The following is a 27,096-nucleotide window of genomic DNA, read 5'->3' as shown; positions in this document are numbered from 1 at the left end:
GTGCCCTTCCCCCTCCTCCAGGCCCCCCCCCCATGGTTGTCTCAGGGCATAATCCGGGACCATGCCCTGCCCCGTTTTTTTCCCCTGCGGTTTTTTTTTGACCTCAGATATAAGATTTCATAGATTTCATAGACATCAGGGCTAGAAGGGACCTCGAAAGATCATTGAGTCCAGCCCCTGGCCCGAAGTACAGGAAGTCAGCTGGGGTCATAGGATCCCAGCAAGAAAAGATATAAGGGGTCTAATTTTACCCCTGCACTGCAAATTTGCAGTGTGGGGAACATTTTTTCATTCCACACATGCCTCGTGCAGCATCTTAAAGGGCTTTGAGATACTGCAAGATGCACATGCACGCTCATCTGGATGCATCCATGAAGTTCAGAGGCATAAGAGGGCAGTTGTCTGTCCTGAGCAGCAGCAGAGCATGGCACAGCAACAGCTTCCAGGTGTGGGTGGCAGTGGGTATGGCCAGCCAGCAATGGTCAACTGCCTCAGATACTTCCTTTTGGTTACACTACTGATGAAGTCAGAAAGAAGAGATCCCTAGGCTGTTCCTCCTTGTTTGTGTACCTGTGTACATACAGGCACCATGTGGCCCTGATCTTAACATGGTGAGAATTTCCACTTTAAGACTGTCAAATCAGCGAAACCAGTCTCAGACAATCCACACTCCTCTTAGGAAGTCTTTAAAAACTGCCAGAGAAAACTTGAATTTCAGTGTAAAAGTTGATTGGCTGCTGTGATTCTGCTCAGGGGAGATTACTGGAAGCCGTGGGGAGAGATAAGAGGATAGCATCATCCTTTCACATGGGAAAAGCTAGCGGAGACCTAAATTGTTGATGTATTTCTTGGTTAGGTTCTGTGCAAAAACTGGGCAATAGTATTAGACACTGTTCCCACTGCTTGGGATCCCATTTTTTAGCCCTGCTCTTATTTTGAGAGAATTTGTTTTAGACTTAATCCAGATGGCTTGCTAAATATTTTTAGGAAAATTGGGAGTGGTCATTGATACTTGATTTGCTTCCCTTCTCCCATCATACATAAGGACACCTATCTTGGAAGCTGCATTCAGGTGCAGTCCTGGACAAAGAAGGTAATACTGGAGGCAGGACCACTATGTAGATACAGGCAACTTGTGAGAAACAGTGTTATTTAAAAGAAAAATTGACCTCAGGCAGTACTGAAAGTTAGGACCTGAATGTCTCAGTACATCTGCATACCCTCCGGGGGTTCTCCGACTGTGGTTTGTGACTCACAGAACAGGCGGGTTTTGGCAGGAAGGAATGTGGCCCATAATTGGATCTCTTTGCTAGCCTACAAAATGAGACGCTCACTGTTACCCAGATGGAAAAATGCTTCATAACCAAAGGATTTCAGCATTAACAAAGGCCACATTTTCTTTTTTTTTTCTCTCTCTGTCTCTTTTTACCTTTTATTTAGCATTTCCAAAGATGTCATCTTTCATTTATAAGTGTTGGTACAATTCATCATAAACAAACCAGGATCTCCAAGTTGAAAAAAACCTGAACAATATTGGGATTCAGTGAGATCAAATAATATGCTGGACAGCTATATACATCCTTTAAAACGTTATGCAAGTGCATAGGAGACAACTGTCCTTTGTTATTGTGACAGAATGATTACAGCTCAGCTGGTTATAATCATGAAATCAGAAATTCAGACTTCGACTACCAAATAATATCATCTGCAGAATTGCCCTTATTTATGTGCATTTTTAACTATAAGATTAAAAAATCTTTAATTTCCACTTAACTAGAAGATATATAATTAACATGTAATTTGAATGAGCGCCTTGTATTAACGTGGTGTCAGTGCTAAGGAGTTGACAACATAAATCTGCATTAACATGATTTAAGAATATCTACACAAGTTTTGTGTCAATGGTCAGGTCCTTAAGTACCAAGTGATACCATGGAAAAAAGTAACAATTTCTAAAAGGTAAATTGCTCAGTTGGAAATAGACGTTATAATTTTACTGTTTAACATTTCATACTCATTTCTCCAGACAAAACTGATGTGTTTTAACCAGAATCATTTTGTGTACGTGTTTAATTTTTTTCTTTTTTTTCCTTTTACAATTCATATTTATAGTTTAACAGCACCCGCTCGCCCTCCCCCACTGAGTGTTGCCACATGACCCCATGGAGTAGAAAGGTATTGGAAAAACAAGCATTCCTAAACTAACAGCCCTATCTCACTCATTTTCTCCCTTTCAAATCCTAACCCTTTCTCTTGCTTGCTTTTCTTTTGCTCACTTTTTTGCCTTGTGTTAAGGAAAACAGTTTTTATATATTACTCTTCTATCAATAAGGCATGCCAACTGCTTTCTTTTTAATTCGGGTAAGCTTAACAGGTTTAGTAGACTGGAAACTGTTTCCCCCTATTACCTAGTTTTGAAGGCCTGGAGCCAGATGGACTATGTGATTGCATATTCTTTTCTTGTAACATGTGGAGTTCCCCGGTATTTTTCAAAATCTTAAGGAATCATCCAAATGATGCCCAAGGAAAAGCATATATTTATTCCACAGACAGCTGTCATGTTTGTTGTTTAAGGGACAACTTCAGTAAATAGTCAGAGCCTGTAGTCAGGTCACTACTCTTTCTTTGTCTGGCAATCCATTGTTATTCACTGAATAAATCAGCAACAAATGCAGTCTGCATGTGTATATGTGAGTGTGTGTGTGGCTTTTTTTTTTTTTGCATGCACCAAAACTTTTTTTTTGGAAGTTACCTAGGAAACAAAGTCTTTTGTGCTTCAAGTTTATATGAGCTATTCACGTCTGCTGGGGATCGGCACAAAAGCTCCAGAGAGAAAGAAGACTGCAATGTTTTACTAAAACCCTACATGGAAAAAAATGTTTTTCTCAGGGGGGAAAACATACAGTCTCTTGGGTTTATGGGTGTTTTTGCAGATAACATTAACAAGGTAAGTAAGTGTCCTGCAATTTAGCTATTAAGTATGATCTTAAACACTTTTGCAATCAGTTTGGAACTGTTGTTTGCCAAATTTTAGATCTGCAACTCCCACAGGATTTGTGAGAATGTGATTAAGAGAAGTGACATAAAGGGAACAATTTTGGTTTGAGAGTGTAATATTAAGCATGAAATGCTACATTTTGTGCCAAAGAAAGTAAGTAAAATATCTTGCGTTAACTACATGTGCTCATAAAGCTAAATGTCTGGCAATAAACTGAAAGCAACAAACATAAATGAGAGCCTTAATAGTCAGCCAGCTGGGAATCTAACACTGAAAAGAAAACCAGGCTAGGAAATATTGCTAAATATTTACTGGAAGATACAGACAGGTTTCCTGAACTAGTCAAAGACTTGTCACAGAAATGTATTAACTACAGAAGACAGGAAAGATAGGCGGACAAAGAATAAGAGTTTCTCCCCCTCCCCCACTTGCAAACAAAACAGAAAGTTCTTTCCACAGAGCGAGGTGGTTTCAAAATATGTCTTTAATTCAGGAATAGAAGGAAATGTTGATCGCATATTCCTTTCTTGTTAACTGAAACTTCAACATTGCAGATAGGGTATTTCTCTTTTCTTTTTAAAAGCACTTACCTTCTTTTCTTCCATGTAATTAACTTCTCTCTGTGCTTATTCGGCTTTCTATATGTTTATGTCTAGTGGTCTTAGTAACATGTCTTGAAATATGTGTGTTCTCCAAATGATGCTTCTTAAAGTGACAGTCATTGGTCAGGATTCTTCTGACACTAGTGCCGTCAACAGCATCTTCAGCCAAATATTTATTTGTAGAGTTTTCCTACAAATAAAACTCTTTGAACTGTTCATATTCCTAGTTGATTCATAAAGGCAAAATGTGTATCTTTCTAAAGCATGGATTGATATTTTGAAAGCTTTGGGCCCCTTGTCAAATTAATTCTTTCTTGGGGCTCATTTTCAGAAGTTGTCACTACACTAGTGCTTATAGGTTTTTGCATGCACATTTCTAGCAGTTCTATGTGTATGTGATAATGACATGCAAATATGGGTGTGGATGGATTTAAAATTTGTGATAATGGGTACATATTGTAATAAATGTGAGCTATGTCTTCAGAAGCTGAAATGTGTCCCCAAAAATAGTTACTCTTCACTACAGTGTTTCAGTAGGCTGAGGGTATGTTTTTTTTCTTACCGTAACATCACATCCACTTGGGAGAAAAAGTACAGTTGACCTGTTTGAATATCTATAACTCTTACTGCTTCCCTACAACCTACTTCTGATCTCAGTAGAAGCTGCTTTGTTTAAAAATTAGCCTTGAAAGACTTAACAGTGAACACTGATTTTGAATGTATTCATTTGCAGTCCCATCCGCCAGAAGACGAAGATACAGATGTCATGTTAGGGCAGAGGCCGAAAAATCCAATACATAATATCCCTTCTACACTGGATAAGCAAACCAATTGGAGTAAAGCACTACCTCTCCCAACTCCGGAGGAGAAAATGAAACAAGATGCCCAAGTGATTTCCTCTTGCATTATCCCCATCAATGTCACTGGTACAAATCTCTTCTATTCCTTTTGCTTGATTTAAGGGTGTTTAGGTCAAAGCATGTTATTTTAAGTCTGTTTCAGAATACAAGACTTTGAGAGTCTACTACTGTCCCTCAAGAATTTAGGTTAGAAGACATTTAATGAACTAAATTTATTCCTAATGTACATCCAATACGGTCGTTGAAGTTACAACTGGGATTAATTTGGCTGTAACTTCAGTGTATTGGTGTCATGTTATAAACTATTATCTAAAATAAGTGTCTATAGTATGATGTGTAATTTTGTTATATATAACACTAATTGTTTTTATTCATAAAGACATAGCACAGCTCTTTGAGTTTAGTTGAAACGTAACACAGAAAGCCACAGCGATTGATCATATGATTATCATGTGTAACGGAGCAAATAAGAGCAGAGAATATACTCAGTATTTGCATGTGTTGAATATATAACTATTGGTTATATAACTTGTAAACAACTGCTTTGAGCTCTCTTTTCATGCCTCTAGGTTGAAGGTATAGTACTGGCATCTTTATTTATAAGGCTTTTAAATTTTAAGTCACTGAATTTATCTAAAGGATTCACTTCCATATTAATATGCAGCATGTATATAGGCTATGAAATATGAGTGATAATTTATTTTCTAAAATTACAAATATCAGCTCCATTTTTTTCTCGCTTGCTTGCTTGCTTTCTCTGTCTCTCACCTCCTTGTATCATTTGGTGCTCTGATAAATAGGAAAATTATGTGACCTTTTCCCCCAAATTTTTATACCACATTTTTATTCCTTTAAGAATGTAAACTTGGTTAACTTCTATGATTAAAGATTTTGGTACAGAGATCACAAAAAACAGCTGCAAATTTACAGTTAACTTTATAACACAAATATTGTTTATTCCATTGGGCTTTTCTAAAATTGCTACAGATAGAATGTATGTGGGGAGATCTTATGTCTATGCCCTAGAAGAAAGTAAAATTGTGATGTTTGTCCACTAGTAAAGACCATATTAATTCAAAATATAGCATAGCTCTTTAAGGAATATATTCTTTCAGGTATGCCTGCACCTACTTTCTAATATCACTCAGGTTGCACACCCATTTTGGAGCGGAGTATAACTCCAAGTCAGGGGCAAATGTCAACTTTTCAAGAAACAGAAATATTTAGGTAGAACTAACATGTCTTAAATTGGAACCAACCTTTTCCTGATCAGTTTTAGAGACCAAGTACAGCATGTAATTTTCTGCATGTCTGTCTTTATCATCCTTATTCAAACTTTTTGGAAGTAATTTTGCACGTATCAAAGGGGAGTTGCCCAAGATCACTTGTCTTTAGCAGATAACCCTGCACGTTTGCCATAAGGATTATGTTGAAATAAGGTACAATTGCTGGGACTTCTGATTGTTGATAGTTCTGATTTTCATTTACAACAATCTGTTTTTATTTTACTCTTTTAAATTTCCAACCTGATAAATATGTGACTTTTAAGAATTACAGTTAATGGAATGCATAGCTCTTTTGTTCATCATTAAAGAAAGTTCTTCCTCTGCTTGTTCCAGGGGCATTGGTGGTTACAGGACATCTGTCTGACGCCTCTATCTCACAGTAGTAGATTTCAAGAAGAACTTTTACAAGAAAGTTACTTTTTAATGTTTTACATTGTTATGTAATGTAATCTGTATGTGTATGTCTGTGTATAATTATGGTTGATATAATTATACACTATTGAAATAGAGCTTTTTGAATCAGGAGGGGGTTTTTTTGGTTTTGGTTTTCTTTGTTTGTTTGTTTTCTTATTATTATGAACCACAATAACAAGTGGCCTTAACTTCACTGTTTACGGACCTGGCACATTTATTCAAACATGAACCTTGCCTACTTCAGAGAGCATGACTTTACAGTTGCTAAAGAAACTATAAAAGCTAAGTGCTTATGTTTGACTGGCTCCCAATTAACTTTATATTGGCTGTGGAGCAGGAGAGAAAGCTTTGCTGAAGCAACAAGATGCAAAGCAAAGTATTCTTATCTATTCTAATAAATGGGTACCTGAAGTGCAGCTACAAAATCCAGATTAAGGCACTGAAATATGCAGCCTGGTTTTCAAAAATGCTCATTACTTAGCAACTACCGTTAACTTCTCTGAGAGCTGCTGGATACTGAGCACTTCATAAGTCCACACCAGCTATTGAGGTGTCTACCTGTGGTTTCAGGATTTGCGTTTTTAGGTGCCCATTTATGTAATTCTTGCCCACAGATAATAGTTAAGAAGAATGTTCTCTAAGCCTGAATATGGACTTCGGAGTCCAACTTTGGGCAACTTTTTTTGAAAATCCTGGCAATTCTATTTTTCCTTGTGCCTTGGCCTCCTAAGAATCACCAGACTACTAGTTTTATGACCCAGTTTATTTGTTTTGAAATGAGTCAGACCATAGCTGAATGGATCATTATTTGCAGCAGTGTTGGTATCTTTGCCTCCAAGTCAGACAAGCAAGTAGCTCTGACACAGATGCCTTGCCGTACAGAATTCTTAACTTTTTTTCCCTTTCCTTTTTTATTTTTCCCCTTCTGTTACTTTTGGCAAAGCAGGCTGCTGAGATGGGGCTGGAGTTAGAAGTAAAACTGTGATATACTATAATATAATTTACATAAGAGCTGCATAAGGGCTCCCTTATATTTATTCATAGGCTTAATCCAAGCTCACATACCTCCTCTGTGTTCCAGCCATGAAAATTTGTTTACCATTTCTAAAGGCTAATGAGACCTATTTATGGGTTGCAGGAGTTGGTTTTGACAGAGAGGCTAGTATACGCTGCTCTCTTGTTCATTCACAATCTGTACTACAGCGGAGACGAAAGTTGAGAAGGAGGAAAACCATCTCTGGCATCCCCAGAAGAGTGCAACAAGAAATAGGTGTAGTATAAATAAAAATCTTCGATAGATAGCATTCTAACTGACTTAAATTGCAGGGATACAAAGTGGCAGCCTGCCTTCCAAACAGCTTTCTAAGGAAGTTGTTAAGCTTTAATGGTTGCGAAGCTTGGAAATAATGTTTGTTTGTTTGTTTTTTTCTTCCTTTAATACAGCAAGAAAAGCTATATCACTCAATATGGCCTCTATGTACCAGAGACCTTACCGAGTGATATACATACATGTTCAGCCCTTATTGTTTAAATGTAATCAGTTTACTTAATTTTTTTTCAGTTTATTTTTGTTCTATAACCATAGTTATGTACATAAAAAGTAACTAGATTCAGTGAAAGTTTTTTCTTGTGCAAGAGATCTTAAGGTAAAGAAGTGATAGATGTTACCCTTCAAGTGGATAAGTAGTCACAGCACACAGAGCAACTTATGTGTATGACCAGTTGAATGTTAGATATCTTCATTAGATAGCTGCAAGTGCTTTACGGAAAACTTTGCCAAACATTCTTTTTCTGTTATACTTTTTTTCTGATTTTCTTCCTCTTGTTCCTTACTATTGAAGATATTTGCATGAAATCTGGTAGCCTAGTTGGGATCTTACTTAGGTTTGTATAGCAGCCAAGTTTAAAACTTGTGAGATCAGGAGTAGGCCCGGAGTCTGTATGTCTTCAGCTTTAGTTCATCTGTACCTGAAGTCAGTCATGATCTTGCAGTTGGTTCCAGTGAAATTCTATCACAAACAGGAGCGTGTTCCTCGTAGGGAATAAACAACCAGAACCTACGAAACAAAGAACCTATTGTCATTTAAATATCCTCAGTAATAAAAAGGAAGAGAAAGGAAATTCATAAATGATATAAAATTCAAATAGACCTGTTTGAAAAAGATGTTTACAAAGTTCTCTGTGAGGTATCATTTCATGCAAACAGCCAGTATTAGTTGAAATACAGTGTCACAAACTCAAAAGTGAATTTGTATCTAATTCCAGCAAAACTAGCTCAGAGTGAGATCACTATGCAGGAACAAAAGAATTTCCCACTTTTCCAGGATAAGGTCTACCTTCATTTTTTTTTATAGTAAAGTTAAATTTGGTTTAATACTCAGCAAAAAAAAAAGAGACAAACTACAGCAGATATGTTTCTCAGATTGCTCTAAGGGTCATCCTTAGTCAGCAATGTGAAAGCGTATCTCACATTATTTTACGTATATCCTAGATTCTGATGAGTCTCCTGTAGCAAGAGAACGGAATGTAATTGTGCATACAAACCCAGACTTCTCCAATACAGTCAACCGGAGATCAGGTACCAGAGACTCTGGGTGCCAGACTGAAGAAATTCTTATTGCTGCTCCATCCAGGAGAAGAATCCGAGCTCAGAGAGGTCAGAGCGTTGTAGCCTCCCTGTCGCACTCAGCTGGCAACATCCTGGTGCTGACAGACAATGGGGATTCAGTGTTTGCTACAGCAGTGAGCAACCGCATCCGATCACGGAGTCTTCCTCGTGAAGGTGCTAGAACCAGTGAAGCTGATCAAGATGCTGAGGCCAAAACTTTGGTGTATGAAGCAAACTGCTTTTTGGCAGGCCAAGAAAGAATCCCAAAAAAGGGTAAAGATGCCATCGATAACCAAGATTCACAAGAACACCAGCCTATAGGTTTGACCTGTTCCCAGCATCTCCACAGCCCAGAGCATAACATAAATGAGAGAGGGAGGTCGAGGTTGTCCAGGATGGCAGATTCTGGTAGCTGTGAGATTTCCTCAAACTCTGACACCTTTGGGAGCCCCATTCACTCTATTTCCACAGCAGGTGTCCTTCTCAGCAGCCACATGGACCAAAAGGATGACCACCAGTCCTCCAGTGGGAACTGGAGTGGGAGTAGCTCAACATGTCCCTCACAGACATCTGAAACCATTCCTCCAGCTGCTTCTCCTCCACTGACTGGCTCTTCACATTGTGACTCAGAGCTGTCATTGAACACTGCTCCTAACGCCAATGAAGATTCCAGTGTCTTTATAACAGAGCAGTTCAGTGATCACGTAGATAAGGTTAGAGGTCACAGGGCAAGCTCCTTCACCTCCACCGTAGCAGATTTACTTGATGACCCCAATAACAGCAACACGAGCGATAGCGAATGGAACTACTTGCATCATCATCATGATGCATCGTGTCGTCAGGATTTCAGCCCTGAACGCTCGAAGGCTGACAGCCTGGGATGCCCAAGTTTTACAAGCATGGCCACTTATGACAGTTTTCTAGAAAAGACTCCATCTGACAAGGCAGACACTAGCTCTCACTTTTCTGTGGACACTGAAGGATATTATACCTCCATGCACTTTGACTGTGGTCTCAAGGGTAATAAAAGTTATATTTGTAACTATGCAGCCGCAGGCTCTGAGAGTGGCCAGAATGCAGGTGTTGCTTCCAGTATCACTGATTGTGCCTGGCAGGGTTGTGTAAACCACAGGAGGCAGGGAAGACAAAGCATCTCTCTTAAGAAACCAAAGGCAAAGCCAGCCCCACCAAAACGCAGCTCATCTTTGAGGAAATCTGAGAGCAGCGTGGATCTTCCTGAGAAGAACGAACCAAAGATAAGCGGTGGGCAGCACATGCCTCACACTTCCAGGGAAATGAAGTTGCCACTTGAGTTTTCAAACATACCCTCCAGAGTGGAAAACTCTAATCTGCCAAGCAAACAGGAACTCTCCTGGATTAACCAGAATGACAGTGGATTAAAGGACACTCCGTTTGACACGACAGATATTCCATCATTTAAAGATGAAGGTGCTGACCAATCTCACTATGCAGATCTCTGGCTTCTAAATGACTTGAAAACTAATGATCCTTATAGGTCTTTATCCAATTCAAGCACTGCTACGGGTACTACAGTCATAGAGTGCATCAAGTCCCCAGAGAGTTCTGAATCACAAACATCACAGTCTGGATCAAGAGCCACCACTCCATCCCTCCCCTCTGTTGATAATGAGTTTAAACTGGCTTCTCCAGAAAAGCTGGCTGGTTTAGCCTCCCCGTCTAGTGGTTACTCCAGTCAGTCTGAAACACCAACATCTTCTTTCCCAACAGCTTTCTTTTCTGGACCCTTATCCCCAGGGGGTGGTAAAAGAAAGCCAAAAGTACCAGAAAGGAAGTCCTCATTGCAACAGCCACCTTCTAAAGACGGCAGTATATCTATAAACAAAGATCTCGAACTTCCAATTATACCTCCTACTCATCTTGACCTAAGTGCTCTTCATAATGTCTTGAATAAACCATTTGCGCACAGACACCAGTTGCATGTTTTGAATCACAATAAACAGAACGTGGTAGGAGAAGCACTAAATCCTAATCCTCCACCAGCCCTTGCTATCACACCTTCAGTTTTAAAATCTGTTCACCTTAGATCAATTAATAAGCCTGAAGAAGCAAAACAAAAAGACAGTGACACCGATCTTGTCTTCATAGAAGAAACCACATTAATGGTGACTGGCATTTCTCCAGTCAAAATGAAACCATTTGTAGGTAAAAAACCATTATCACGTCAGTACTCCACTGAAGATGCCATAATGTCGTACCCTGACTTTTCTCCAGTAGAGCCAGGCCCTGATAATCTGAATTCAGAAAAAAGTTCCTCTTTCATGGCACAGAATACTTGTGATCAAGACTCACTAACCTTAGCAGATGTGGATAGTTTAGAAGCTAAGTCCTTGAAAGACCATATGCACCCAGATAGTGAACTGTTACCAGAAAACACACCAAATAAAACCTGTAACACTTCTACAGAAGAATTTCAAAAAGGCACAGTTGTCTTCACAAGTGATTATGAAGCAAAGACAGCTTCTGGCATGGAACAGGATGAGAGCCTTGATCACATGCAGATTCAGCAAGAATTATCAGCAGCCTCTGAACAAAAGTTTGTATCTGAGCGTGTGAATGAAACCATATCCCAGCCGGGGGAAGCAGACTTTAGCAATCAGCTTAAGCACCAGTTTGATTTAAGCCACCATGATAACAAAGTGCCTGGGAATATCACCTACGAGTCAGAGACAGCAACTGTAAATTCACTCAGTGAAAATAGTTCTGAGCAGGAAAATGATATCGCATCAGGTATTGCAACCAAAAGTGCCTCTGGTAACAGCAGGGCAGAAGAGACGCAGGGGAGTGCAGATCATGCTTCATTGAAAGGTAAGTGTTTTAATTATTATTTCTATTTTTAAAGGGATATATGGCATCCAAATTTATATTTAGCAATCTCTAAAACTATTGGATTGTACCTCCAGGATACCACAAATCAGCATAGCTCAATGAATATCAATCAGTGAAACTACCCTGGTTTAACAGCAGAGGATTCTCACCCTCTCTGCTGTAAAGATTCTTAAGAGAACTTGTATTTTACATTTTTCTGGGATTTTATTAATGTTAAGAAAAGAAAAGTTAACTAGCCCTTTGCACCAAGATACAGCATTTTGACAGATGTATAGAATCACAGAATCATAGAAAATGAGGGTTGGAAGGGACCTCAGGAGGTCATCTAGTCCAACCTCCTGCTCAAATCAGAACCACCCCCCAGCTATATCATCCCAGCCACATCTTTTTTCTAGCTGGGTCTTAAAAACCTCCAAGGATGGAGATTCTACAACCTCTCTGGGTAACCTGTTCCAGTGCTTTACTACCATCCCAGTAAAAAAGGTTTTCTTCATCTCTAACCTATGAGACCATTGCTCCTTGTTCTGTCATCTGCCACGACTGAAAACAGTCCAGCTCCATCCTCTTTGAAACCATGTTTCAGGTAGTTGAAGGTCACTATCAAATCCCCCCTCAGTCTTCTCTTCTGCAGACTAAATAAACCCAGTTCCCTCAGCCTCTCCTTGTAAGTCACATGCCCCAGGCCCCTAACTATTTTTGTCGCCCTCCACTGGACTTTCTCCAATTTGACCACATCCATTCTGCAGTGGGGGAGCCCCAAACTGGACACAGTACTCCAGTGCTAAATAGACAGGAATAATCACTTCCCTCAATCTGCTAGCAATGCTGCTACTAATGCAGCCCAGTATGCTGTTAGTCTTGTTTGCAACAAGGGCGCACTTTTGGCTCATATTCAGCTTATTTTCCACTGTAACTTCCAGGTCCTTTTCTGCAGAGCTGCTGCTTAATCAGTTGGTCCCCAGCCTGTCCTGGTGCATAGGATTGTTTCGTCCTAAGTGCAGGACTTTACACTTATCCTTGTTGAATCAAATGAGATTTCTTTCAGTCAAGTCCTCCAGTTTCTCAAGGTCTCTCTGAGTCCTAGCCTTGCCCTCCTGGACTTGGTGTGTGCTGCAAACTTGCTGAGGGTGCACTGTGTCCCATCTTCCAGGTTGTTGATGACATAGAATATTTTAGACTAGATTATAAAGTGTATAATATTATTGTCTAGACAATTCCATTATTACTTGAGCCTGCAAATTGCATTAGCAGTTCTGTTGTAATGTGTGGCAGGCATCTGACTCATATCAGTGATTCCTTTTTCCTATTTAAGAATCTTCTCCAAGTGATGATTCCGTAATTTCGCCATTGAGTGAAGATTCTCAGCCTGAAACAGATGTTTTTGTGTCTCCAAATAAACCTCGTACCACTGAAGATCTTTTTGCAGTCATTCACAGGTGATCTAACATTACATTTATTGAAAACCATCAAAATATTGAATCCAAGTTTCTCTTCCTAAAATCTACAATTAAGCATCAACTGAGAATAACCAATGACTAAATCCTGATTAAGTGTGTCATGTTTCCCTCTATTAGTTTGGAATTACATATTGTCAGTGCACCTTCTACTGTTATCAGCTAATGGAAGCATTTTTTTGGTCCAGGTGACAAAAATCTGTCTTTTTGATGCTGAAGATCTTTGGTTTTAATCCCATAATAACAAAACATTGCTGCTGTGTTGCCATAGTTAAGATAGTATTTACTTTTACACTGAAACCAGCAATATAGGTTATTTGTTGTATGTGAGGAACACAGTATAATCCAACTGTTGGTACATAGTGGGCATGTCTACACATGCATTTATGCCATCTTAAATTTACTGTGCAGTAATCTACTGCACAGTAAGTGGGAATAGGCCTGCGTCTACACATGCAAGCATTAAAGCACATTAATGCTGCGTGTGTACTGACTTGGGACTGAAGTTAGTCCCATGTCAATCCATACACAATGTTACTGTGCAGTAAGGTGCCTACATGTGCATTACTGTGTAGTAACTAATCAGGCATAAATTTGATACCTGCATGATTCAGGTATCAAATTTATGCTCAAATCGGCGTAAGTCTCCATATTTACCACGCAGTATGAGCATGCACGTGTAGACAGACACCCATATTGTACAGTAATTTTGGTTACTGCAGAGTAAATGCACATGTGTAGATGTGCCCCCTGTCTATGTAAAATTTAATTTTTTGAGGCACTTCAAGAAAATCTGCTATTTGGATTCTTATAGTTCTAAAAATTAAAAATTGGTGCTCCCCCTTAAGAGTTTACTTTCTGAGTATCACAAATCTGAGGCCACTTTAGCTTAAAACTACTGTAGAAAATGAAATGGTCTTTGGGGTCTTTGGAATTAAGTAATTACTTTGTTAATTAACAATAATTGATTTCCACTATTCCAACTCCTGCCTAGGTATATGCATCAAAGGTCTGGGTTACCTTTCATGCATACACCATGACACAGAAGGATCGATGGTTGCCAAAACAATAATGGATTAGGGTCAAAACTCTTGGTTTATAGCATGGTAAGATGAAGGAGAATATTACTTATTATAACCAATCCAGACCCTCCAGACATACAGGTTAAGGTATGATGGGATCTGATACTCAGTCCACATAATTGTGGTTCCTGCCTGCCACATGTGTTGCAGGTGGTTATTTGCCCCTGCAATGTGGCTGGGAGCCCCATCAGTTCATTTTTGAACTGGATGAATGGCTTGACAGAACTTTTTGCCTGTGAAGAAACAATAGCTACTGCTTAATAAAACATAGGGATACAAAATTGGAAGGGATCCCATAGGTATTGCATCCAGTCCTGCACCCTCCGGGCAGCTATGTGTTTGGCCTCCGCCACATGTTATACTTAAGGTGTGATTAACCAGTAGGGCTGTGCAAAATGGCTGTGTTTCATTTTGGTTTTGGATTTGGCCATTTTGGAGGGCAGAGATTCATTTCAGTGTTTCGGATCACTGTTCAGTTTCAATTCGGCCAAATCTGTTTCAGAGTTCAATGCTGTTTCGGTGATTTGGCCAAAGGCTATAATGGGGAATCACTAAAATGCCTATAACTTTGTCATTTCCTGCCTGATTTGGATGCAAATTGCAAGGTTGGTAGCCCCTTCTGAGGGCATGAAGCCTTCCAGGTTTCAAGGAGATAGGTGCAGGGGTTTCTGTGAAACTTCACCTCAAACTGTTCAAAGCAAAACTCGTATCACTTGCCAGCAGTGGCAGCCTGCTGTCATCCTGTATGCAGATCTAGGGGCCCGTGTCCCCCAGGAGGGCTGCAGAGACTCCTCCCAGGGAGCACGGGCCCCCAGATCTGCCCAGGGGATGACAGAAGGGTGCTGCTGCTGGCTGGGACCAGCATTTGATGCAACCCGTGCCAAGAACCGGGAAGACTGGTGCTGCTGCTGGCCTCAGCCAGCAGCGGCAGCATGCTGTCATCCCGTGTGCAGATCCAGGGGCCCGTGCCCCCCAGGCAGGCTGTGGGGCTGTGCCAGACTCCTCTTGCGGGGGCATGGGTCCCCAGATCTGTGTGCAGGATGACAGCAGGCTGCCGCTGCTGGCTGGGGCCAGCACCAGCACTAGGTTCTTTCCGGCACTTGGCACAGGCTGCACCAAGCAGACTTGGGTGCTGATGCTGGCCCCAGCCGGCAGCATGCTGTCATCCCGCGTGCAGATCTGTGGGCCTACACACCCCGGGAGACCTGCAGGGCCATACCAGACGCTTCTCGGGCAGGACACAGGCCCCCAGATCTGCGCGCAGGATGACAGCAGGCTGCTGGCGGGAATGGGGCTCGGTGCAGCCCGTGCCAAGTGCCAGGAAGACTGGTGCTGCTGCTGGCCCGAGCAAGCAGCAGCATGCTGTCATCCCAAGTGCAGATCTGGGGCCCACACCCCCCGGGAGAGGTGCAGGGCTGTACTGGACTCTTCCTGGGGGGTGCAGGTCCCCAGATCTGCATGCAGGATGACAGCAGGCTGCCGTTGCCAGCTGGGACCAGCACCAGCACCAGCACTGGGTTCTTTCTGGTGCTCAGTGTGGGCTGCACCAAATTTCGCACCCAACACCACTAGAGCCATCACCACACAATGCACACAAGAAGCCAAAATCTTGCCACTACCCCAGTTGGGGTTCCCAACTTCCAGCACCTGTTCCAGTGCTTGGCCAACCAGGGATGTATTTAAACATTTGGTTTATTTGGCTATACTGGCCCTGTACAGTATGTGATGAAGGATTATGGGGCAATGTAGGACTGCCTTCATTCCTTAACCATTTATCTCTAGACTTGAAAGTAATTGTTGTTATTAAAGATGTACTGGATTTTTTTAAAAAGAAAATGCACCCTAATAGTCTGGGTATTACCTGGGTTCCATCAAAACATACCTTCAACCTTAACTCTTTAAAAATATTTTCATTTTTTCAGTGATAGTTAGGAACTTGAATGGGTGTATATATAAGTGCTGCAGGAGGGTAGTTCTGCTTCAAAGCTTGAGGCCTATTAAAACAGGGGGTCCCTCTTCCAAGGGACCTTCCCAAGTCCACAGAAGGTGCATGCAAAGTTATGTCCACTTTGGATACTGGGGTAATGAACAGTGGTGGGAAAGGAGGAAATTATATAGTTTTATGCACATGGAAAACTTTAAAATGGCCTTTCTTTCCTTCTTTCCCTTGACCCTTGTATCCTGTACACAAATTATATATGCCTTCCCTGCACCACCATCCTTGCTTTCTCTCTTGCCCTGTTCCATGACCCCTCTGTAATCTTCCACCTTTTTTCATCTCCATTTCCATTCTATCAGTATCCTTCCTCTCTCCTTCTCCAGAGCTCCCCAGCTCAGCAACCTGGCTTCAAGTTACCCAGAGTCCTAACTACAGCCCATGCCTCCTAAGGCCTTTGATGCCCCCAACCCTACATGTTGCTCAATTTGTGCCTTGTCATATTTTCCCTTGGCTTCCCACTCCTCACATCTGATTCATCCTGGTGGCTAGAGTCAGAAGGTCAAATTGTGTCAGAAGGTTAGTTTATGTTTATAAATGCTGCTTTTGCCATGAGCCAAAGACATGGGAATTGTTTAAACAAACAAACTACAGATTTTTTTTTTCAAACCACTATGACTTTGGAATTTTTTTTTCCTACAAAGACTCCTGCAGATCCTCTGTTAGGATGACAGCTGTGTGACAATTATTGGCCCTTTCTTGAAATATTTTATCTCCTTGCCCTTCATACTGAAACCAACTTATATATTCTATTGTGTTAAGTTTTTGAAAGGAGACTTTTACAGATTGCTTTAATATAATAGCTTTGTATTGTTGCTCAATGAAGTGAATATTTATGGAATGTATACAAGGCTTTACAGATACAATTGGTGTCATTCATTGTTAATAGTTGTTAAGATATATATCTCCTGAGCAAAATGTTCACTATTGTGTTTTTGTATTCTGCCTACCAACTTTATTGTTTTATGATGGCTGTGGCATTGAAACCTAGAAGGCAACCCTCCCACTATCAGAGATTTTTAGTTAAAATTTTCTATAACTAAAATATAATTGCTGCCTTCTAATGTCAGTTTCCGTGGATGACAAGCAGGTAAGAATATATAACTTAACCTTAGAAGACGTATACATCATTCTCTGAATCTAGTACCAAAGTATCCCTTTAGTTCTGCAAGTGATTTGGTGGACATGGCTGTAAAATGGGGGCCAAAAGAAAGAAGTATACCACCTCTTGTTGCATTGTCCAATCCTCGTTCCAGCTGTACAGAAAATCTTTCATGTGTAAACCATATGGGTTGGCCCTTGCAGAACTGAGTGAGGTTGGGATAGACTTTAATTATTCCCTGTAACCTAATGCTTAATGTAGTGTGATAACAACATGCTGATTAAAGTTATTTCAGTAAGTAGTTGGTACGGTATTAGAAGGATTTATCTGTTAATCAGGCTGTTACAAATCTTTAAAGATCTATATCACCACTAAATATCATTTCATGTTAATTACCTAAAATGTTCCTTTTTTCTTTCAACAGATCAAAAAGAAAAGTTCTTGGAAGAAAAGATTCTGGAGAGCTCGCTGCAAGAAACAAATTGAGAGCTTCATCTGGCACTAGCAGCCAGTCACTTCCCAGCAGCATATCACCCACCAGCAGTGTGCCAACCCCCAACAATATGGGAACCCCAACAAGCAGTCAGAGGTCTCCTGGTCTTATTTACAGGAATGCCAAAAAATCTAACACATCTAATGAGGAGTTTAAGCTCCTGCTCCTTAAAAAGGGCAGTCGATCTGATTCTAGTTATAGGATGTCAGCCACTGAGATACTAAAGAGCCCTATTTTGCCCAAGTCTCCTGGTGAGCTAACTGCGGAGTCCCCTCAAAGCACTGATGAGTCTCCCCAGGCATCACCAGGTTCTGAAGCATTATCCCCCCTTTCTCCTTGCTCCCCTAGAGTTAATGCAGAAGGTTTTTCCTCCAAGAGCTTTTCTATGTCAGCTTCTTCAAGAATAGGGCGCTCACGGGCACCTCCTGCAGCCAGCAGCAGCCGCTACAGTGTACGCTGTAGGCTGTACAACACGCCGATGCAAGCTATCTCAGAAGGAGAAACTGAGAATTCAGATGGCAGCCCTCATGATGATCGATCTTCTCAGAGTTCAACATAGGCTTCACCAGCTCCAGGGCTGCACTGTTGACTGTGAAACATGTAAACTCTGAATCCATTTGGGTTATGTAAGGATGTGAATTTAGTAGGCCAACTCTGTAGCAGTCAAAAAAATTGCAGGGCAATATCAATGCTTATAAGTATTTGTGTTTATAAGATGCTGGGAAAACAGAAGATTAGAGCTGTAGCTATTTATTTCTTTGCATTTTCTAAAAGTAGAAAGATATGCTATGTCTCCTCTGTTTACTGCTGTCTTTGCTTCATTCCACTCATTTCAGTTGTTGCTGTAGATTTCAAAAGTATTCCAGTTTTCATATAATTAAAAATGCCTTTTTTTCCTGCAAAGTTTGCCCATATAGGAACAAAAACCCTCCCTCCTTGTAGTGCTTCCCTAAGGAAAAAAATGAATTGCTCTTGAGGATTGGTATTTTTCTACTCTAAAATGAACTGAAACAAAATTTAAAAGAAATGAATAAAACATATGTAAATACCATATTTTTGATAAAAGTTTGTAAATAGAATTATCAAAAAAGTGGACATGTGGCAAATGATTTATGGCAAAACAACTTTGTTTATAGAAGACAAAACAAGTCATATGTAATAACTGTATTCTGTGAATACCATTTTCATATCAAAAATCGTATTTACATGTCCACCAATACCACTTTGTGTGAAGAATGAGCCTCAAATATGAATTTTAAGCATCAAATGACAGAAAATCTTAATGTTAGTTAATGAATAACTAAATATACTAATTAAGATGCAATTAATTTTAAAGTAACCATTTGTCTTTCAAAATTTCGTTCCAAACAAGCAGATTGCAAAGTACAGCTGTGAGTTTTAATGTGGCAATTGGTTTGGATGGAAAGCATGCTTTTCTAATGCAAAGGCCCAAGCAGTCACATTTGACAGTGTCCCTTAGCCTTTTATTCTGACATGGATTGCTTTAGAGAGACTAGATATGAGGAAGTAATACTTATTTTCATATTCTTAGTAGGCTGTTGGGATACTTAACACAGTCATAACCTGATAATTATAAACTTTAACCATGATTAATTTCTGGTTCTTAAAGAAAACAAATAAATTATAAGCATGCAACAAGTGCTGTTGATTTATCAGTAAATATCTGCAATGAGTTTTCAGTGAAGCTTTCTCTTTGTGCTGATGAGATTCATGCTACCTAAATATCTACAGAAATGACACTGTGAAAAAACTGTAGCTGGGAAATAGGTATGTGTACACATTATTTATATTCATTGTTAAACTGGGAACGGGGAAAGCTCTGGTTCATTATGCCAGCCACATACAGCTTAGTTTTGTCTAGGTTTACCGGAAATGCTTAACAGGGTTGGGGAGTGGGATTAGGGATGGGAGAGGAGGTGAATCAGAGCAAATGCTTTGATAAAATGAAGGCAGGGAAAGAAAAGCTGATTTACTTGAAGTTACTTGAATTTTCTTGTCTTAAAGCTGAAAGAAAATGTAATTATGAGCTTAAATCACAAGTTGTTTTACACCTTTAATTTTGGAACAAAATAAAACCAGTGTTTAAAAATGGTAGGCCTGATACTCCTTTGTTACACCTGTTTTCTAAGAGTGTAGCTTCGCTTACACCAAGTGGAGCATCAGGCGCTGTTTGTCCAAAATGTAAGCAGTATGTAGTGTTTGCTGTAGAACATGATTGTGAACATGGAAGGTTTAGTGCAGCGAACATATTTAAGAAGGAATGTGGTGTGCAGTAGGACACAGTGAGGAGGATGACAGAAAGAACGTACTTGGTACTGAAGAAATCAGTGAACAGCTGACTTCAAATGTAAGTTAGTGAAGATAAGGAAGTGGGATGTGTGAAAAGAGTTTTAGTGTTTTTGACTTTACTCATACAATGTATAGAGCAGAGAGTTTTAAAAGAAGGCAAATAATGCTTTAGCAAGGAAAATTCTATCTAAAAATGGAATGTTTTTGGAATGATTGAACAAAATAGAATTTGCTTAACGAATTTTGATTTTATTTCTTGTTAGACAGTGTCCAGTTTCATCCAGTATTCACCACAAAAATAGTATAATTCAGGGTTTCGTGCAATCCTCCTGGGTAGTATGACAGTGAATGGTATGTGAGATGTAGTCTGTGTGCGTGGAGGCACGTCTGTTAGGGAAGGGGGAAGTAACTTGGGAAAAGAGTTTCATGATCAGGAAAGTCTGAAAGTGTCTAAAGTATACAAGTGGATCCAGGTTTTAGGGAACAAGTCTGGTTTTTATTAACAGGTTAGTTAAGAAAAGCAATCTAAAGACAGGTGAAATAAATGCATTAGTGTATGTTTTTAACTGCTCTTGTTAAGCCTGGAACGATACACTTCAGAGAACATAAGTAAAAGGAAATTGATGCATCAGGCAGATCAGCCTTATTCAGTCATCTTACATCATTTTCCTTAAAGTTTGTAACTGCAGCATTTTTGCAACAGTTCTTCTTAAAGGTCTTACATGTGCTTTAAAAACATTGTTCTAAAATCTGAATAGAAAACAGCTGAATTGACTTTAATGACATCACCTTTTATTACCAACCTAGACATTTAATTTCATAGTGATACCATGTATATATATATTTTTAAAAGATAAACATTTTGACTTGAATTATGAGGTAGTAAGATACCTTCTGTATGTAATGCTCATAGAACTATCACATAAAATATAGGTGTACTTATTTTGTTTAATCTAAGATCTATTACAAAGTTTTTTTTCTATTTTATATTTAACAGATTAAAACCCAAATAAAATGGATTATAAATCCATTATGAAGAAAAGAATTCATAAGTATAATAGGTGTGAGAGCCAGATAAAAGGAGGAAAAAACTTTAGTGATGTACGTGTCTTTAAGGCACTCAAGACAAGCTTTAGGACAAACGTAATTCCATTCATATCTTGAAACAGGGTATTATACATACATTAGGTAACTTGTGAACCATCATTCCAACCTCTTGCTCTGTTGTTTGCACTGATGTTATGGAAATGATTTTTGAAGTTATACAGCTGTTACTGTATTCTGCAAATAACATTTTTTCTTTGCCCTTTCTTTTTTTCTTTTTGTGGCAGCATAGAGGACATGGAATAGTTGTAGCAAATAATGCATATGTTTGCTTTTGCCAAAGGTCAGTGATTGAGTGCATTTGCTGCAATGGTGGCAGATTTAGAGAAATACTGTAGGTTATGACATAAAGATTAAAAAAAATAAGAAGGTTACAGTGTAACTATTTTGGTACTAGCACCAGTTCATGCTGGCAGAAAAGACAATGGTTTATGGACTTGCATCCATTTTGTATTTTTGTAATATTTGTAAATATGAACTTTTTAAATTGTTGCAAAGATGGTTTCTTTTGTAAAATGTTTTCAAAGTTTACATTAAATCCAAGCCTTTGTATATTTTAGAGCTGTGCAACACTTTAAGTCTTGTATTTATTTTTAGTAAAAACGGTGACAGTTTCATTGTGATCCCCTCTCAAAAATGTGTCAGAGAAGTTTGATTACCTAGAAAGTGTGTATAGAAACTACAAATAAACGTGACTGCTATTAAACCACACTTCTCATTGCTTTCCTGCAATAGCATGTTATTTCTAATGTATGGGCCAAAAATATAGCAGCTTGCAAAGGTAAGTTTCTAAGGACATTAACCATTTTATAACTCTAATCTTGTTTTTTTCTTTGACTTGTAATTTTTAGTTCATTGACTAAATTAGACCAAAATCTTGCAATCCTTATCTAGATAAAATGTCATTGACTTTAACAGGAATTTTGCCTGATTTATTTTTATTTATTCACTGTATAATGCTGTCCTTTCCAACAAGGGCTCAGGGCTGCTTACAATAAAAAAAACCAGAATAACTTACAAATAGGAGTTTATAACAAGACTGATATATTTGCTTATAATTTTGTTGCCTGTAGTGGAGGAAGAAAGAGGTAGAACAATGGCAAGATTACGTGTTCATTTCTGGTAGGAACAATAAAAATCCAAGGAATAACCAAACCTCTGGACTGGATGTTACCAGGGAAGACTGGTAATGGTGAAAAGGCAAATAGAAGATATGAAAATAATAGACCTTGCTTCTTTTTTGCCATGTTGAAGAAAAGTATAAGTGTTGGGCAGTGGTCCTCAACTTTGTTAGACTTAAAGCACCCCTCAGAAAATGCCAGCTTTTAACTCTCATTCTTTCTTTTTCATTATGGAATAATAATAGAGCAATTCTTCTGATGCAAAGAGCTCAAAAACATTCTTACCTGTTATGCTCTTTCTGACACTGTGGATTCCTATTTGAAATCTCAGGGATTATCTTGGGAATCATGTGTAGATGTCTGTACACCTGATAGTCCTAATGTCATGTGGTGTCATGTAACGCCTTTAACAGGATCTCATGGCACCCAGGTGTGTCACAACACTCTGGTTGAGAATCACTAGTACAGGGGAGGTAAGGAAGATGAAAGAACCCCACCCCTCCACGCAAGGTAGCTTATAATAACTGTCCCTATGCTGTTTTTATTTTTATTTCGGGAAAAAAGTGAAAACAATTGAGCTTCTAAAACACATCAAAGGAATTTTTTATCTAAGCATTTGCTGGTGGCTTTGTGATACTATGTGGATATTTGTAAGAAAAACGTGTATGGGAAGGGAACTGAAATGTGTATCTCTAGTGTGTGTTGTATGGAAAACTTAGCATTAGCATTTAAAAATATGCCTTGCAAAAGTATCAAGATTTCCCTGTGGGTGTGGTCTTAAAATAACATCCAAGTGCATCTTACGTTTGTTTTATCCAGATGGTGAACCACTGGATGATTATATAGATCATTTTATGTTGTCAGTAGTATATGCCTCTCTTGATCAAATATAAACAAGAAGCATAGAAAGAACTCAGCCTGGACAACTAGAAACAAAATCTGCTTTTCATTTGTTCCTGGTATATCCAGATAGTTTTCTCATGTTCAGATGACGTGAAGATATATATTAAATTTATGTTACAAAGACTTCCTTGGGTATTTATGAACTGAAGTCACTAGGTAGTTAATATATATAAGGTTATGTCATACTTTTAAGTCTTTATTGGGACTTAATGTGGTACATATGAGTTGTGCCTGCATGGCACAATATAGTGCCATTCAGAGATAGAAGAACTAACTCTGCTTTAGAAGCAGTGTAACTGGTCTAGTTCAACGCTTTGCTTAGGCTAGCAAACCCTTCTAGTGACACAAAACTGCAGCTCTTATTCCATTACCCAAGCTACTTCATTTACAATGGATGTCTCTCCATGGTGCCAAGTACACATGGAAGGTATAGATTTAAGCATGTGAGAGTCATGTAGGTTGTCTGTCATTAGCGCTGTTATATATAGATTTACACATTCTTTATCATAACTAGTGACCAGTTCAATCTTTGAGAAAATGCTGCATTGCTTGTTCTATTTTTTTTCTGGAGGAGCATTTGTAAGCAGTAGGAGCATTTACCATCTACCCTAATCCTTCTAAAGTGTAAATTATTGGGGGAAAGTTGCTCACAGGGAACTGGGCATTTGTAATTTAACTGGGATTCATTAAAGAAGTGTGCGCATTGTTAGACCTCTCTACAAGTGTCCATTTACAAGCTGTACTCAGCCCAATCATATACTTGTGTCACAGATTTCTCCTTCATGGAGAAATTAACCTTAAAGGTCTGACACTTGGAACTCAAATTTTCATAGCATTGCCAACTTGATTCTTCAACAAGCCTCATGGAAGAGCATCCCCTTCCCACATTTAGAAGTCAGTGAGACTATTCAAGCACTGGGATCAGGTCAGGCAGACTTTGTAAGACCCCTAGTTTTTACTTCTTTACATTATGAATCCATGCAATTACACCAGTTTGGAATTAAATTCAAAATTTGTTTGGTTTGCTGGTCTGTGTTTGTATGTTACTTAGCACAATGGGGTCCTAATCCAGGTCTGAGTCTCTATACCAGTACAATGATCCAAATCAGTAACAAGTTACTGCTTTTCATTCCTCAAGTAATGAAGCAAATAAAGCATTATTGGTCACATTGTTAGTAGACAATTGCCTACTAACAAGACATATTACTAGGCAACTGTCAATCCTTCTGGCTCATGGTGTACATAGAAGAGGTCACCAGGACCTTCAACACACATGCCTAGAGGAATGGAGGTTGCCCAGACCTTCCATCCCCTCTTTAGGCCACTGAGACAATATCCAAAGGTCAGACCAAGTCCAGATGTTCAGTGCCTCAATGGTTGTTATATCTGCATCTGGGAATCAAACTCAGGTCTTCCACATGGTGGCCAAGGAGCCTACCACTGAACCACAACAGTAGGTTTACAATAGATAATGCTATGTGTTACATACTTATTAGGGGTATGTGAAATGGGCCATATCCAATTCAGATTTGGCCCGAATCAGGGATAGTGATTCGATTTGTTGATTCAGATCACTGTCCTGATTCAATTTGGCCAAATCTGAATCTGAAGATTTGATGCTGATTCAAAGAATCAGCGATTTGACCATAGACACCACTTTAAATGGTTTTTCTACTTAGCTTAAGGTACCAGGTGCAGCTAATGAACACTGAGATGATGGGGCAGATGGAGCGTCCCACAGGACCATGGATGGACCCCGCCACAAGCAATAAGCCACAGGGGGACCCCGGGTGCCCCCCCCAGACCAGGAGGTATCAGTTGCTGAGTTGGGGTGGGGTTCTCCCCGCAAGCTCCCCAGTGAACCCAGAAGTGGACTGGAAGTGCTTCTGGTCCACTTCCAGGTCCGCTACCGAGTGTGCTGGGGACCCCCCCACGTTCCCATGAGACACTCCACCCCAGCATCTCAGTATTCACAAGCCACCTGGTACCCTGAGGTATGTAGAAAAACATTTAAAGCTGTGTCTATGTCTGAATCATCGAATCTCTCCAAATGGATTTGGAGGGTTCTGATCCGACTCTGTGAGATTAAAGGGTCTTCTGATTTGATTTGGATTCAGAGATTTGGCCGCCAGATCAGACTGAATCTCTGCCATATCAAATCAGCAACCGAAGCGTCACACAGACCTAATACTTATATAGATTTCTATAAAGAGCTTACAAACAGGCCTAAAAGATGACAAAGTTCAGTTTCCTAGCTGTGAGGGAAGCCCTTGGACCCACCAAATTTGAACGGAAGGAATCTCACAATGAAAGAAACCCAGCTGTTACCCATCACTACTACTGGTGGGCATGAGGGAGGTTACCAAGACGGCAAACTAAGAGAGCTACTGTCCAGCTGCTGCTTAGCCATGCCTACTCCTCATAACTTCCAACTGCTGATTCTGGAGCTGTCTGCCAGCAACTACAGGATGAGGCTGAATCTTGGTGGCAAAATGCCAGCATGTGGAATAGGAGGCATCTTTATCTACCTCAATACCTTTCTAGCTTGCTAAAACCTCCTACTTGCTGTGGGCCAGTAATTCCCCAGAACAGCAGACTTAACTTGTGGTAATAGTTGGTGCACATAATTAACTTCTTCCCAAAAAATAATGTATCACGCAGTTCAGTGCTATATACTGGTCTTTTAAGTCAGTTAAGGTTCTGTGCTACAGTATGAGCATGAGGAATTCAGCCTGTATTTGCAGGACTACATTTTGTTTTACAGAGCTTGTTTCTATGAAGAGACAGAATCTGTAACTGAAATTGTTTAATAAATTGTGTAGAAGCTAAGACCACTGTAACAAGGTATTTTCTTGCTACTGAAGGTATATATAGAGCATGCTTCCCATAAGTAAACTTAGCTGTTTTTTAAATGTATTTTTTTCCTTTGTGGGCTGTAGAAGCAGGAATGTTTTGACATGCTACATTATTAAGTTATGCATCTGTCACTAGGCGACTTAAAAACTGCAAGTAAGATAAGAACCCCACTGCATTAGGGAAAACACAGACACCTTCCCTTCCTTAAACATCCTCCAATCTAAAGAGGCAAAGGAAATTTAGGTCTTCATTAGAAAAAATAAAGTTTTGTTTCGTTTCGTTTTTACAACATATTAGCAAACTTGAGCCACATACAGATGTTCAGTTTCTCCTGAAAAATCATTGCTCTCTCAGGAGAAACCACCATTTTGCAGATATTCAGGATTTTTCTCCAAGAGTAGAAATGGCCACTCCAGGAAAAAAAAACAACCTGAGGACAACAGAGTTGAATCAGTCTCAGGAGAGGTTCTCCTGGAAGAGTGAATGTCAACGCATTCTCTTCTGAAAGAAGCCATAGTACAGTCCCCCAGCATCCCAGGGTGCTGTGCTCCTATGTACTCCTCCCTGCCTGGGGAGACAGTGGGTGTGTCTATACAAGACTTGGGCCCGGATGACCTGAGGGAATTGGCTGGTGTCATTGCTGAGCCATTGGCACGGCTGTTTGAGGACTCCTGGTGCTCGAGCCAAGTCCCTGAGGACTGGAAAAGGGCCAATGTGGTCCCTATTTTCAAGACAGGGAGGAAGGAAGAGCCTGGCAACTACAGACCTGTCAGCCTCACTTCTATCCTGGGGAAGGTCTTTGAAAAAATTATCAAGGGCCACATTTGTGAGAGCCCTGCAGGGGAAGTGATGTTGAGGGGTAACCAACATGGGTTCGTGCCAGGCCGATCCTGCCTGACTAACCTCATCTCTTTCTATGACCAGGTAACAAAAAGCTTAGATGGGAAGTAGGAAGTCGATGTCATGTTTTTGGACTTCCAGAAGGCCTTTGACACAGTGTCCCACCCAATTCTGGTGGGCAAGCTGAGGGACTGCGGCA

The 27,096-nt window shown here is 39.8% G+C and overlaps 1 protein-coding gene across 1 annotated transcript in view; it reads left to right on the top strand.

Moving 5' to 3' along the window:
- Nucleotides 1–21,883, top strand: part of NHS (NHS actin remodeling regulator) — a 145,979-nt gene extending 124,096 nt beyond the window's left edge. The window contains exons 6-11 of the mRNA XM_019529252.1: nucleotides 2,113–2,175; nucleotides 4,334–4,526; nucleotides 7,299–7,430; nucleotides 8,652–11,615; nucleotides 12,949–13,072; nucleotides 17,695–21,883. Of these exons, the coding sequence (XP_019384797.1) occupies nucleotides 2,113–2,175; nucleotides 4,334–4,526; nucleotides 7,299–7,430; nucleotides 8,652–11,615; nucleotides 12,949–13,072; nucleotides 17,695–18,322 (4,104 nt within the window). The 3' untranslated portion in view covers nucleotides 18,323–21,883. The remainder of the gene's footprint in view (nucleotides 1–2,112; nucleotides 2,176–4,333; nucleotides 4,527–7,298; nucleotides 7,431–8,651; nucleotides 11,616–12,948; nucleotides 13,073–17,694) is intronic.
- The last annotated feature ends 5,213 nt before the right edge of the window (nucleotides 21,884–27,096 follow it).

This window comes from Crocodylus porosus, unplaced genomic scaffold (assembly GCF_001723895.1).
Source record: "Crocodylus porosus isolate Cpor-Errol unplaced genomic scaffold, CroPor_comp1, whole genome shotgun sequence".
Classification (NCBI taxonomy): Eukaryota; Metazoa; Chordata; order Crocodylia; family Crocodylidae; genus Crocodylus; species Crocodylus porosus.
The sequence above is the reverse complement of the archived record's forward strand: the minus strand, read 5'-3'. Positions and strand labels throughout refer to the sequence as shown.